The sequence below is a fragment of the Taudactylus pleione genome, unplaced genomic scaffold, assembly GCF_031769625.1.
Source record: "Taudactylus pleione unplaced genomic scaffold, aTauple2 ptg000256l, whole genome shotgun sequence".
Lineage (NCBI taxonomy): Eukaryota > Metazoa > Chordata > Amphibia > Anura > Myobatrachidae > Taudactylus > Taudactylus pleione.
This window is the reverse complement of record NW_028284658.1, coordinates 23,873,372-23,885,963: the sequence shown is the minus strand read 5'-3', so window position 1 is coordinate 23,885,963 and position 12,592 is coordinate 23,873,372. Positions and strand designations below refer to the sequence as shown.

The window sequence follows — 12,592 nt, the reverse complement described above, 5'->3', positions numbered from 1 at the left end:
TTTAGTTGCTCTTCAACCCTTGTTCTTGTTACATCTTTTCACTTGCCTGAGCAGGGCAGTCCCTACCATTTGTTTTATTTTGTTTACTTTGTGCATGACTATTCAGTGTATATGTTGTTGCTGAGATACACTGAACACTGGGTGGAGATTTTATTTATTTATTATATATATATATATATATATATATATATACATACACTCATATACATACACTCTCCCAGACCGGTGGCACTCACGGGACTAATATCCAAAATTTTCACAGACACTGCTGCCACAGCAGTCCAACGTTTCAGTTTAATACAACTTTTTTCAAGGAAAATTTTCTGAGAATTTTGGATATTAGTCCCGTGAGTGCCGCCGGTCTGGGAGAGTGTTTTAGTCAATACAACAAAGTTTGTGTGCATTGAACCATCAAAAATCAACGTTTTCACTATCTCAGTCATGTTAAAAATATTCCGTATTTTGGAATATTTGGATATGGGATACTCAACCTGTACATGGAAGGCACCAGGGCAAGTTGTACATTTATTACTATTTTTCATTGAGTGCCGAACTGTTTGCTTGCTTTCTATAAATATAGATAGCTAGATATATCTAAATATATATATAGATTTAGATATATCTCCAGTAAAAAGGATTCACTCAGCAGGGCTTTTCAATGCTTTGTAAAAAAATAGTTCACGTTTTATTCCATCATGACAACATAGTCAGGTGCAAACTGAAACGCGGTCTTCTTCAGGACACCACCAAAGTGGAAGACACAGACAAACCCTACCTGGCCTCCTACAAGTGTCCCCTTCATGTACCACTACCAATAGTTTAAGCTCCACCCCTCTGTGCCTTCCACGACCAGAAGTGCCCAAACCAGCTAAAGTGAAGCACTTGATACCTTATTCAGCTCAACAGCGTCTGCTGTGTGCTAACTCCTCATTCTTATTTTTATATATATATATATATAGTAGGTATATGTACAGCCCATACACACACTGTGGCCACATCAATAGCTACACCATCCTAATACTGTATAGTCTACCCCATGTACTTCCTGAATTAAACAATGTGCATACAACATTCCTTAGAGATTATGTGGACTTGAGAGCATCTTGCAGTAACTGCGGTTTTGTCCTGTAGTTCCGTCACATCAGAAAGATGCTTTATTGAATTGAGTTTTGGTAAGCCTGTGCACGTATTAGTCTCAGTTTAATGTTCTTGGCCGACAAGAGTGGAACCCAGTGTGGTATTCTGCTGCTATAACAAATACCGTACACTGCAAGGTTTGATGCCCCCCTTCATTCTGAAATACTCTTCTGCATATAACTGTTGTCCAACTAAGGGCGGAATTCAATTGATTTCTACCCCCATCGCGCCCGACGGAGCTATTCAATTCTTGCTCCTGTCGGGCACAATCAGCTGACAGCGCTACAATTCAGCTCCCAGCCCCAGGGGGATGAGAGCTGAAATGTGCGAAAAGTGACATGTTTGGGCGCCCAAACATCACTTTTCGCGATCACGCCCAGCATTTTGGTCTGGTTTAGCTGCTTTACGCAGCTAAACCCAACCACTTTGGGTGCGATCAGCACGAAGATCTAGAACAATTGCATAGCGGCGCAAACTCCTGTCACTTTAGACGGGAGATGCGGGCCGCGAAATCAATTGAATTCCGCCCTAAGTGTTCACTCTAGGTGAGGGGGGCATATTTTAATTTTGAAGGGGAAAATTTTAGATGTTCTGTATCGCTAAAGCTACTGTAGCAGTAGCAATACATCATGTCTAAAATTTTGCCCTTTAAAATTATATGCCCCATCACTGATCAGCACCCTGCATCTAGAGTGAACACTACAACTCATCCACCCGGTCTGGCGTAAACAGTTAATGAGATCACATTTCTTCCCCATTCTGGTGATTGGGCTGAACTACAATTGAACCTTGCGACCATGTCTTCATGCTATTTTTGCTTTGAGGTGCTGTCACTGAGCGTTACTTGTTAAAAGAGAAGTGCACCAATTATGTGTCAACCTTTGAAAATGGACCTTGGTATTACACACCTCAAATTGGCGGCATAGACACCACTACTCTGTAATTGTATGGCCCTGCGAACTGAGAAGCTGCATATAAATGCAATTTTAGTGAAGACTGAGTTTCTAGAGTTAGATAATGATTGTTTGTGCACTTTTTCCCTCTGCAAAACATAATAAACAGTGTTTTATTTATGTGCTTTCTCTCCATTCTCTAACATCATATAAAAATCATTACGATATGCATCTGAGAGGAAATTTGACAGTCAATGCAGATGGTTTTTTATGATCCTGAAGGCTGCTTCTCCAATTCTAATATAATCAGTCACTTTTTGACTCTTATCTAGGGATTGCACAGTCGTTCAGAGAGGGAAGAATTCTTGATGAGGTGAGTCTTGATATTAAATATCCTTGTGTGGAATGTTAGATAATTATCTTGACACGGCTTATTATCTGTGTGGCTGTCCTCTTTTACAAGGGGCTGCGTTCCTCTAGCTGTATTCTTCCGTTCACTGACAGTCATGTATCACCACGGTTCTAAAATAGGACTTCACTCACTCTGCTTTCCTGGGTCATTTCTCTGCGGTCATTACAACTGATATGCACTTTTCAAAGCATTAGCAATGACCGCTAAAGGGCAGCGTAATGCTATATAATAGCCTTGCTGGAGTCCCTAGTTTGAGTCCCATTCTTGTGATATTGGATAGGTATTTTATAATCATCTTTCTCATGCACCATGATCCAGGACTAAAACAAGAAAAAAAGAGCTTTATATATACATGTTTATATATACATGACTATTCCCAGTAATGGTAAAAAAGAAAAAGCATCTAATTTATAGGGAAAAACAGTGAAAGAAAAAACATATGAAACCGTGCTAGCTGTAAACCATAATATAAGAAGTCAATAGCGACCACAAATGAGAAGAATGGACAATTAGTTTAGTATAAAAGATGTATCTACCGCTTTACATCTGTAGCAACCATAAAATAACAAACCATGTTCGAGGATTTTGCATTTTACTTGGGAAAACTGTATTTGCTCTAGTGTGTGTGTATATGTATGATAGAGAGATAGATAGATATATATATTATAGCATTTGTCATGAATAGTCTTACATCACACCTCAACCTTTTGATGTGCAATTTAGGCTCTGAGAACTAAAAATTTATCACAGACAATGCGCATAGAGCATCTACCATGTGTGTGGGTTTTTCTATTTTTTTTTCTTTTAACAGGCCGGTGTTAACATTTGACTAAAATGTAAAATTTGATTTATCCCTGAAGTCACCAAATTGAGTTTTTTCTGATGGAAATTTCAGTAAATTCAGTGTAATGTGCAAATTTTTCACTATTGCTGAAATAATTTCTGCATACAAATAGTCCCTCAACATGCTTAAAGGTAGCCAAAAATAAATAGATGGGGACTGCTGATTTCAAGTAATCGGTTAGAGTCAAATTAAAAGGCTGGAAAATAGTCAGTTTATCAGGTACAAATTGTGTAGCATTCATTTATAGACTGCAACAAATTTGGATGCCATAACATGGTTGGCTGTTGAGTTCAACCAGGGAAGACAGCACATATATGGCATATTTGGCTATAGTATATCCAAACAAATCTGTCAAGTATCTAGCAAAACAGTCATGTCTGCCAGTGTATCTTTAAAAGGAGATTCTAAACCTTGTGTGGGATTACACAAACCCCCTTTACCCAGGCTAATACATTGTTGGAGGACCTTTTCCTGAGCTTTTTTAGTGCAGTGGTTTGCAGTGCATCTTTTTTACTGGGATCTCCTGTTGGAGATTTGATGTAAGGCTATAGCAGTGCCAAATGAGAGGAAGGATCCAAAATGCAAGGCTAAAAGTACACTCCCATTCAGGTCTTTCGACTATTTTATGAGACTCTGTTTAGTTAATTGTTATTCATCGGCACAACTATTGTATTTGCACCATACTTTTATTTAACAGTTCAAATATATCTAGCTTTGAGGGTGCACTATGTTGATTACTTTCATTCTGTGTCAAAATTCATGAGAAAGGTGACATACTCAAGTACAGCATGGTGTGTACACATTAGGACGAGGCATTGGCTGTCCGGTCAATCCGCCGTCCTATCTGACAATTGGTAAGTGCATACACACTTGCCAATAGTCGGCTGATGCATACACGTTATATTGACCATTCAATTGAACAGCCGATATATCGGCCAGTGTGTAGCCAACATCAGATTTCCTGTACCCCAACATATGTAAACAAATTTGTCAACTGAGGCCAGGTCAATAGACTGATAGGGGTTTCTTTATTATGTATTATCTCTAAAGAGGTTAGAAAATTCTCACTCATAAAATAAACATGGACAAATTTGTTGGTACCCTTCCACGAAAAAAGAACCCATATTTTTCTCTGAAATAACTTGATAGTGACAAAAGTAATTGGCATCCATTATTGCTTTATTCCTTATTTAATAAAAATCATACTTTGTGGGAGAAAATTAAATTAACTGCGATAATGCGAAAACTTAGCATGTGTTATGGGACTTTGTGAGATAATTTTGCATCTATTGCCTGTGTGCTCCCTTTTTTCGCATAATCTAATTCCAATAGCCGCAATGAGGCATTCTCCCGAAAACTGCCCATGGTGTAACTGGTGAAAAGTATAGCAAAAAATGGGGCTATCTGTCTATACCCCGAAAAAAGGCAATTTGAAATAGGAGAACAATATTGAAGTGTATTAGTGGCCCTAATAAGTATTTGGGGTTCTTTAAATTATGTCAGAACCTCGGCTAATAGCATTGCCCGATAAGTATAAATTTGCACTATAAGCAGTTTTTAGCTGTAAAGCAGCTTATCACAGTTAATTAAATTTGGGCCTTTGCATTTGATTTTTAGTTCAACAGGATCTTTTCAATAATGAAACAAATGAAAATGGCATGGACAAAAATGATTGGACCTTTAACCAATCTTTTGTTGCCCAACCTTCAGAGGCAATCCCTGCAATCAAGTGATTTCTGTAGCTCCCATTGAGATTTTTGTACCTATCGACAGGTAGTTTGGCCCACTCTAATGAAAACAATACTATAGTATCAAACTCTGTTACGTCTTGTTTCTGTTTCAAGCTGGAAAACATATCGCCCAGTATTATAGATGCTAGTGGAGGAAGTGAGGTCACTTCCTGTTTGCGTTCCAAGCTGGAACAGCATTTGGCATTATTTTTACCACATTTTCAGGGGTATAAATAGAGGGACCTGGGAGACTTTACTGTAAGTTTAGCCTGGAAACTTTGGACTATTGCCTTTATGCTGTCACAGTGATGTCTTGGAAGGAAGGTTCTCAGGAACCGAAATGTCTACTTAATATACTTGATTGGATAGACATAACTAAAGAAGAACATGAGCTGATTCAAGTCTGGTGAGTGCCCTTCGTGGGATTGGTGGAATGTGTGTGGATTATTTCCAGCTAATACCCTGAAGGAGCTCCCCTGCAATTGACTACATTTACAGATATGAGAGCAGAATCCTCGAACTACGTATATATATTTATATAATCTCGCCCTCATCCAGGACCTCTCCTAAGTGCTGTTTCGGACATGGGTTGCATTACTGAGTCATTGCTCTGGCTAGTCACCTGCAATCACTTTCCTCTTGCATCCATCTGCGGGACACTGCATTACTTGCATGTGGTAGAGTCGCAGTAGGAGTTTGGCACTAAAATAGATAAGAAAACTACGCCCCCTCTAACACCTCCCACCCTCACTGGATTCTCTGTTTTTTGTTTAGTTTCTTAGGATTAAGACACAGTCCTATTTTTTCCTTAGCGTTTAGGTAGTTTTTCCATGGCTTGCATTTGCTTAGCCACCCCCTACCCCCCGTTACCTCCCCAAATGCTGATTATCTATCTGGCCCTCACTCTGCAAATGAATCCCAAGCGTAATCGCAAAACAATTGCTGTGCGTGCACAGTATGGCTATCACACAAATGTGCAATAGCGAAAAAGCGCTTGCTCTGTGTAAATATCGGCATTGCATAAAACTCTGAGACAGGCCCTAAGTTCCATCTTAATGAGGACATTGGCCCTCATTCAGAGCCGTACGCTCTGAGCAGAGCGCACGCTCTGAATGAGGGCCGGGCTCCATTTTCATGGAGCGTCCTCCTGGACGCTCGTATAGCTGTGGGTCACCACCCACAGGCTATACGAGCGTGCATTGTGATGGTCGAGATGGTCGAGACCATCGCGACCATCGAATTTGCGAGCCGGAGCCTGCGGTTGAGGTTTTCAACCGCAAGCTCCGGAGTGATTTTGGCTCTATCAGAGCCAAAATCACTCCCACTGACATCACTAGTGATGTCAGTGGGCCGGCTTCTGACGGGAGGCGTTCACGTGGGAACGCCCCCGTCAGGGAGGCACGCCCCCAGCACGCCCACCAAAGGGGGCATGCTGTCAATCAACATTGACAGCACGCCCCCTTTGATCGGACACAACGAGCGAAGGACTTTCCTTCGCTCGTCGCGTCTGGCGCATGCGCACGACGGAGCTCCCTCCATCGTGCGCATGCTCAGTCCATAACATCGACCCACTTGCGAGCGGACAGCCGCTCGCGAGTGGGTCTGAATCAGGCCCATTGTTCTTACGGCCTTTCCACGAGCTGCTGCTTCTTTATCTGCCAGGTCTTCCTTTTTGGAGTTGTTGGATGTGGTCTGTGCTCTACGCATACATCTGGTCATCTTTGGTTAGTTGTACGGACTCCCTGTTAGTGGATGCCCCAAAACGAGGTTGTCTGATATTGAAGAGTACCATTGCTTTGTGGATCATCTCCACCATCCGACATGCCTATTTGTCCTCGGATATGCCTGTTCCGGCCTCTGTTAGGGCTCATTCAACTTGTTCTATTGGGGTTTCTGGGGCGGTTTGCCATGGCGTCTTGGTGAAACAGCTGTGCTGAACAGCGACCTGGTTCTTTGTGCACACCTTTACAAAATGTTATATTCCATACATTTAGTATGGGAGTTGCCAGTTTTGAGCGGGAAGCTCTGTGCGGCTTTGCCAGACAATACCCCCCATCTGGGGGGACAATTCATCCCTTCCTGATTTGTTATTGTGTACTGTTCTTATTACATGACAACATTGTTATGTTCTTCCTCTATATGGCTTTTCTAAACAAAAAAACTGTGGATCCGGTTGAGGAGGGAGGGGTTAGAAAGGATGGAGTTTTCCTAAATAGTTTAGTGCTAAACTCCTAGTGCCACACACTCTAACCCACATGTAAATAACCGTCCCCCAGATGGACTACGAAGAAGGGATTTTACGGTGAGTACAAAATCCAATTTTTGCTGTTAAATATTCTGGCTAACAAAAGTTTAGTTGGTATAGCCTGCATTGGTGATTAAGCCCCCAATATATGATTATACTGAACGCTGCGGAGTAAATTGCAAACTGAAGTATCTTACTACATCCTTTAGTGTTGTATAGACAGCTTTAAAATGAATTACATGAAAAATCTAGAAGCATAATGGAGAGAATTTGTAGAAATATGAGATATTATGAAGTGACATGTTCTGGGAGAAAATGTATTTTGGTATTCTGTTACAGAAGAATAATGCACACTGAAGTCTGCATTAAGGAATTAGTTTTAAGGGACTATCAAAGGAACATTATGTTGTGTGCCTATTATTGCTTTATATGCCAAGGTTTAAAAGTTGTTTTGTAGTGCTGAGTATGACTTGAATTTTTCCTAATGGTTGTGGTTTATACAATAACAATATTCAGAGACTAGCTATGTACCGTAACCTACAGTCAAGGAAAATGTCTATTTCTACTTCAGGGTCCATAGGGTATCCACAGGATACCTTGGGGTATAGGTGTGACGTCAGTCGCAGGGCACCAAAGAGTTAAGCTTTCAGCCTCCCAGGATGCACTAGGTCCCCCTCCTATACCCCGCCCCCGGGCCAAGGCACCTCAGTTTAGTTTGGTGCCCGGCCGGCGTCGGGTGCACCTGTCGGAGTGGGGGCTAGAAGAGCCCCTGAAGCTTTCTTCAGTGCAGCTGTGGCTGCACATCTGGATGTACAGCATGGACAGTCAGTCCTGACGTCCATGCTGTCTTCCCTACACCCCCGCCGGTACCAGAACGCCGGTACCGATCCGGGGATGCTGGTGAGCATCTGGGGTCACAGCTAGCGGTGACCCCAGATGTTCCGGACCATGGCCGGATCCAAGGGGGACAAAGGTAAGCAGCGGGGTCCCGCGGTGGGTCCCCGCTGGTCACATGGTCCTAAGTCCCCAGGCAGGGGGCTCCCTGGGGACTGGCTGCAGCGTGGAGCCAGGTACTGAACCTGCGCTTTCCACTACCCCCTGGGACAGCGGACCGCAGCAGAGCGGTAGCGCTGCAGCGTCCCAGGGGTTAAATGCATGCCAGGGGAGCGCGCCTTCCCTGTCTCACAGCCGGCGCCTCCCCCGCTGCACACAGCCCTCTCTGCACTGTGCTGACTGGCCCTGTGTCAGCGCTCCTCCCCCAGGCCAGCTTCTCTCTGCTCCTCGGCGGCCATCTTCTCTGCAACGCATGGTGAACGCTGCTGGAAGTCTGGAAGGAAGCATCGTGGTCTGGGTCCCCCCGCATACCTCTCCTCCGCTGTGGCTCAGGTCTGTGTATGCAGCGCTGTGTCCTACCAGGCCCTGTGTCTGTGTAGTTGAGTGATCAGCGCTGTTAGTGCAGGAATTGTTATTTCTCTGCATTGTATGTGACTGTGCTAGCGCTGCCTGTAACTTTTCTTCTCTAAACTGTCAGCTTTATTACTGTCCCTGTTCTTTCTGCTAAAGCCCTTGCGGTGCGGTGCTGCAGGGTGGTCTCTCGCCTATTTAATACTTAATTGGTGAGAGAGGTCACATACGTGGTGCCATCATGTCTGAAAGAGATTTTCCCCTCCGGCTACAGTGTACCACGTGCAAAGTACCGTTAGCGGAGGGGGAGTGTAGCGCGGAGGGCCTATACCGGCAGTTTGTCCATGGCGCGGCCTATTACGGTTACAGCACCGGTACAGGAGCCGCCCTGGGCTTGTTTCGCTCAGGCGTTAACAGCTTTAGTGGGCCAGTTAGCTCCGCAGCCCGCGTTTACTCCGATGGGTTTGTCCCAGCAGTCTGTGGTGTCGTCACCCATGCAGGGGTTCCCACGACAATTGGTGGTACCCCACAGTCTCCCTATTTCCCTGCTCCCGGGTTCTCAGGAGCCAGCGTGGGTTAACTCCCTGACGAGTTCTGTACAGCACTTATCGGATGTGTTGCAAGGGGAGTCTGTGATGCGGCCTCATAAAAGGCCGGTGGCGTCTCTGTCCGCTCCTTATGAGGATGACGAAGGGACGTCTGATGATGGGGAGATTCTGGATCCTTACGATCAGGAACCTCTCCATACTAAGGACGCTGATGCTAAGTCCAAAGTATATATTCCTGGACTTATTCGGGCGGTCCGCACAGCCTTGGTGATTGAGGACGAAGTTCCCCCAGCGGCTAAATCTAAGTATGCCTTTTTCAAAGATGTGAAGGGCGATGCCACAGTCTTTCCTCTTTCGGGCCAGTTGGTGGACCATTTAGAGGAGGCGTGGAAACAACCTGGCAAAAGATACCAGCCGCAGAGACGCCTGGCGGTGGCTTATCCGTTCGCGGATAATTATTTTGCTAAGTGGGAATCCCCTCCACAGGTGGATTCTCACGTGACCCGTCTTGTCCGTAGTGCCACATTGCCGATGCCATCCATGTCCTCCCTTAAGGATGCTACGGACCGCAAGGTAGAAATCTGCCTGAAGTCCGCTTATTCCCTTGCAGGGGGGGCAGCACGGCCGGCTATGGCCATTTGCTGGGTTGCCAGAGCGATGGAGCGCTGGGCGGATTCATTAGAGGCTTCTTTTGAATCCGACTGTCCGGCCGAACAGTCGGAGTTGATTGGCAATCTCCGTGATTCGGCCACCTACATCAACGAGGCGGCTCTAGACATTAGTACTCTGGTGTCTAGAATTTCTTCAGCAGCGGTAGCTGCTCGTCGCACCTTGTGGCTGCGATCCTGGAAGGCGGACGCAGATTCCAAGAAAGGTCTGGAAGCGTTGCCGTTTACCGGAGAAGTTCTCTTCGGTCCGGATCTGGATAAGATTGTGGCCACGCTGGCGGCAGCCAAATCTGCTTGTCTTCCGTCGGCCGCTGCTCCTTCTGGTTCTGGACCATCGTCCTTTCGGTCATCGAGGGCCCAGGGCAGGCCCAAACCACAGTCGTTTCCTCGACAGGCTGGCCCTAAGAAATCGGTCAAGCCCCGGAAACAGGCATGGAGTACCAGACGTCCGGCCCCCAAGCCAGATGACAAGCCTGCGGCCTGACGGTCCGGGTCTCCCCTTGGGGGATCCCAGGGTGGGAGGCCGCCTGCTGCAGTTCTCCCGGTGTTGGTCGTTCACTACGACAGACACTTGGGTTCTGGAGGTGGTCTCCCACGGGTACGCCCTCTCCTTCCGGCACAGACCCCCGGCTCGATTCTTCACCACGGGTCTACCATCAGACCGGAACAAGGCTACGGAGCTGCGGAAGGTATTGCACACTATGCTCCAGGCTGGAGTTATAGTGTCTGTTCCATTCTCCCAGAGGGGCCAAGGTTTCTATTCAAATCTATTTTTGGTACAGAAACCCAATGGGTCATATCGTCCGATTCTCAACCTCAAAGCACTCAACAAGTCTTTGCGGGTCCCGAAGTTTCGGATGGAGACCCTACGGTCCATCATTCTGGCGCTGGACCCTGGGGACTACATGGTGTCATTGGACATACAGGACGCTTACCTGCATGTCCCTATTCTTTTGCGCCATCAAGAGTTCCTTCGGTTTGCAATCCGCAGCGATCACTTCCAGTTTCGGGCGTTACCTTTTGGCCTGGCGACAGCACCACGTGTTTTCACCAAGGTGATGGCGGTCATGGCGGCTTCTCTTCGGCTGCAGGGAGTCCGCTTGTTGCCGTACTTGGACGACCTGTTATTGGTGGCAGGATCTCCAGAGCTCCTGTTACACCACTTGGACCTGACCATTGCACTGCTGCAACGGCACGGCTGGCTAATCAACTGGCAGAAGTCCACTCTAATCCCGTCTCGGAGGATTCTGCATCTTGGAGCCTTATTGGACTCGGGACAGCAAAGGATCTTCGTGACGGAGGACAAGATCTCTGCTTTACAGTCAAGGGTGCGCAGTTGTCTGCACAGCCGCCGGGTGTCCTTACACTCGGCGATGAGGTTACTGGGCTCCATGGTGTCGGTGTTCGACATGGTGGAATACGCCCAGTTTCACTCCAGACCTCTGCAGCACCTGTCCAAGTGGAACGGGCTGCCTCAGTCTCTGAAGTTCCAGACGATTGTGCTCACCCCGGAGGTTCGCCTGTCCCTTGCGTGGTGGTTAAAGACGACCCACCTCAACAAGGGACGTCCGTTCTGGGTTCCAAATTGGGTCCTGTTGACAACGGACGCCAGTCTTCGGGGCTGGGGAGCAGTTTCGGGTCCACACTTGTTCCAGGGCAGGTGGACGCCGACAGAAGCGGAGCTTCCAATAAATATCTTGGAACTCCGTGCGGTCTTCAATGCTCTCCTGCAGGCACAGCGGTTTCTCCAGGGTCACCCGGTGCAGGTCCAGTCGGACAACGCTACCACCGTGGCCTACATAAACAGGCAAGGAGGAACTCGCAGTCGGGCGGCTCTCGTAGAGGTCTCTCGGATCCTGGTTTGGGCGGAGCGCAATCTTCCGGCCATATCAGCGGTCTTCATCCCGGGAGTGCTAAATTGGGAGGCGGACTTTCTAAGTCGCCAGGACGTTCATCCAGGGGAATGGTCCCTGCACCCGGACGTTTTTCAACTACTGGTGGACAGGTGGGGTCTTCCAGAAATCGACCTCATGGCGTCCCGGCACAACAACAAGTTGCCGGTGTACGGGTCTCGCACAAGAGACGAAGGGGCGTCTCTGGTGGATGCTCTGTCCGTCCGGTGGACGTTCAGGTTCGCATACCTGTTCCCTCCGGTCTCCCTTCTTCCACGGGTAATCCGGAAATTCAAACAGGAAGGAGGGACGCTCCTGTTGATAGCTCCCGCGTGGCCCAGACGGCACTGGTTCTAAGACCTTCAGGGTCTGTCCGTGGACAGTCCTGCGGTTGCCGCTACGACCGGACCCTCTGTCTCAGGGTCCTTGTCTTCACCCGGACCTGACTCGGCTGTCTTTGACGGCGTGGCTGTTGAGACGGCCATGCTGAGGTCCCGGGGGTTTTCCAGCTCTGTGGTGCGTACCATGTTACGAGCTCGGAAACCGTCTTCCGCGAGGATATACCATCGCGTGTGGCATACATTCTTCCAGTGGTGTCGACCGAGAGGTTATGCACCGCGGGAGTTTCGTCTGTCTCGGATTCTCGCCTTCCTGCAAGCGGGACTAGATCATGGGCTTCGCCTTGCTTCTTTGAAGGTACAGGTTTCGGCCCTATCTGTCTGGTTTCACCGTAGGATTGCTACAATCCCGGATGTGCGCACCTTTATGCAAGGTGTTCTCCGTATTCAGCCGCCCTTTGTTCCACCTGTGGCGCCTTGG

General features: G+C 47.0%; 1 protein-coding gene across 2 annotated transcripts in view; it reads left to right on the top strand.

The window, feature by feature from the left end:
* BRCA1 (BRCA1 DNA repair associated) overlaps positions 1–12,592 on the top strand; it is a 242,308-nt gene that overhangs the window by 199,508 nt on the left and 30,208 nt on the right. For both annotated transcript variants that reach the window (XM_088480740.1, XM_088480741.1), the window contains exon 18: positions 2,363–2,403. In XM_088480740.1, the coding sequence (XP_088336866.1) occupies positions 2,363–2,403 (41 nt within the window). The remainder of the gene's footprint in view (positions 1–2,362; positions 2,404–12,592) is intronic.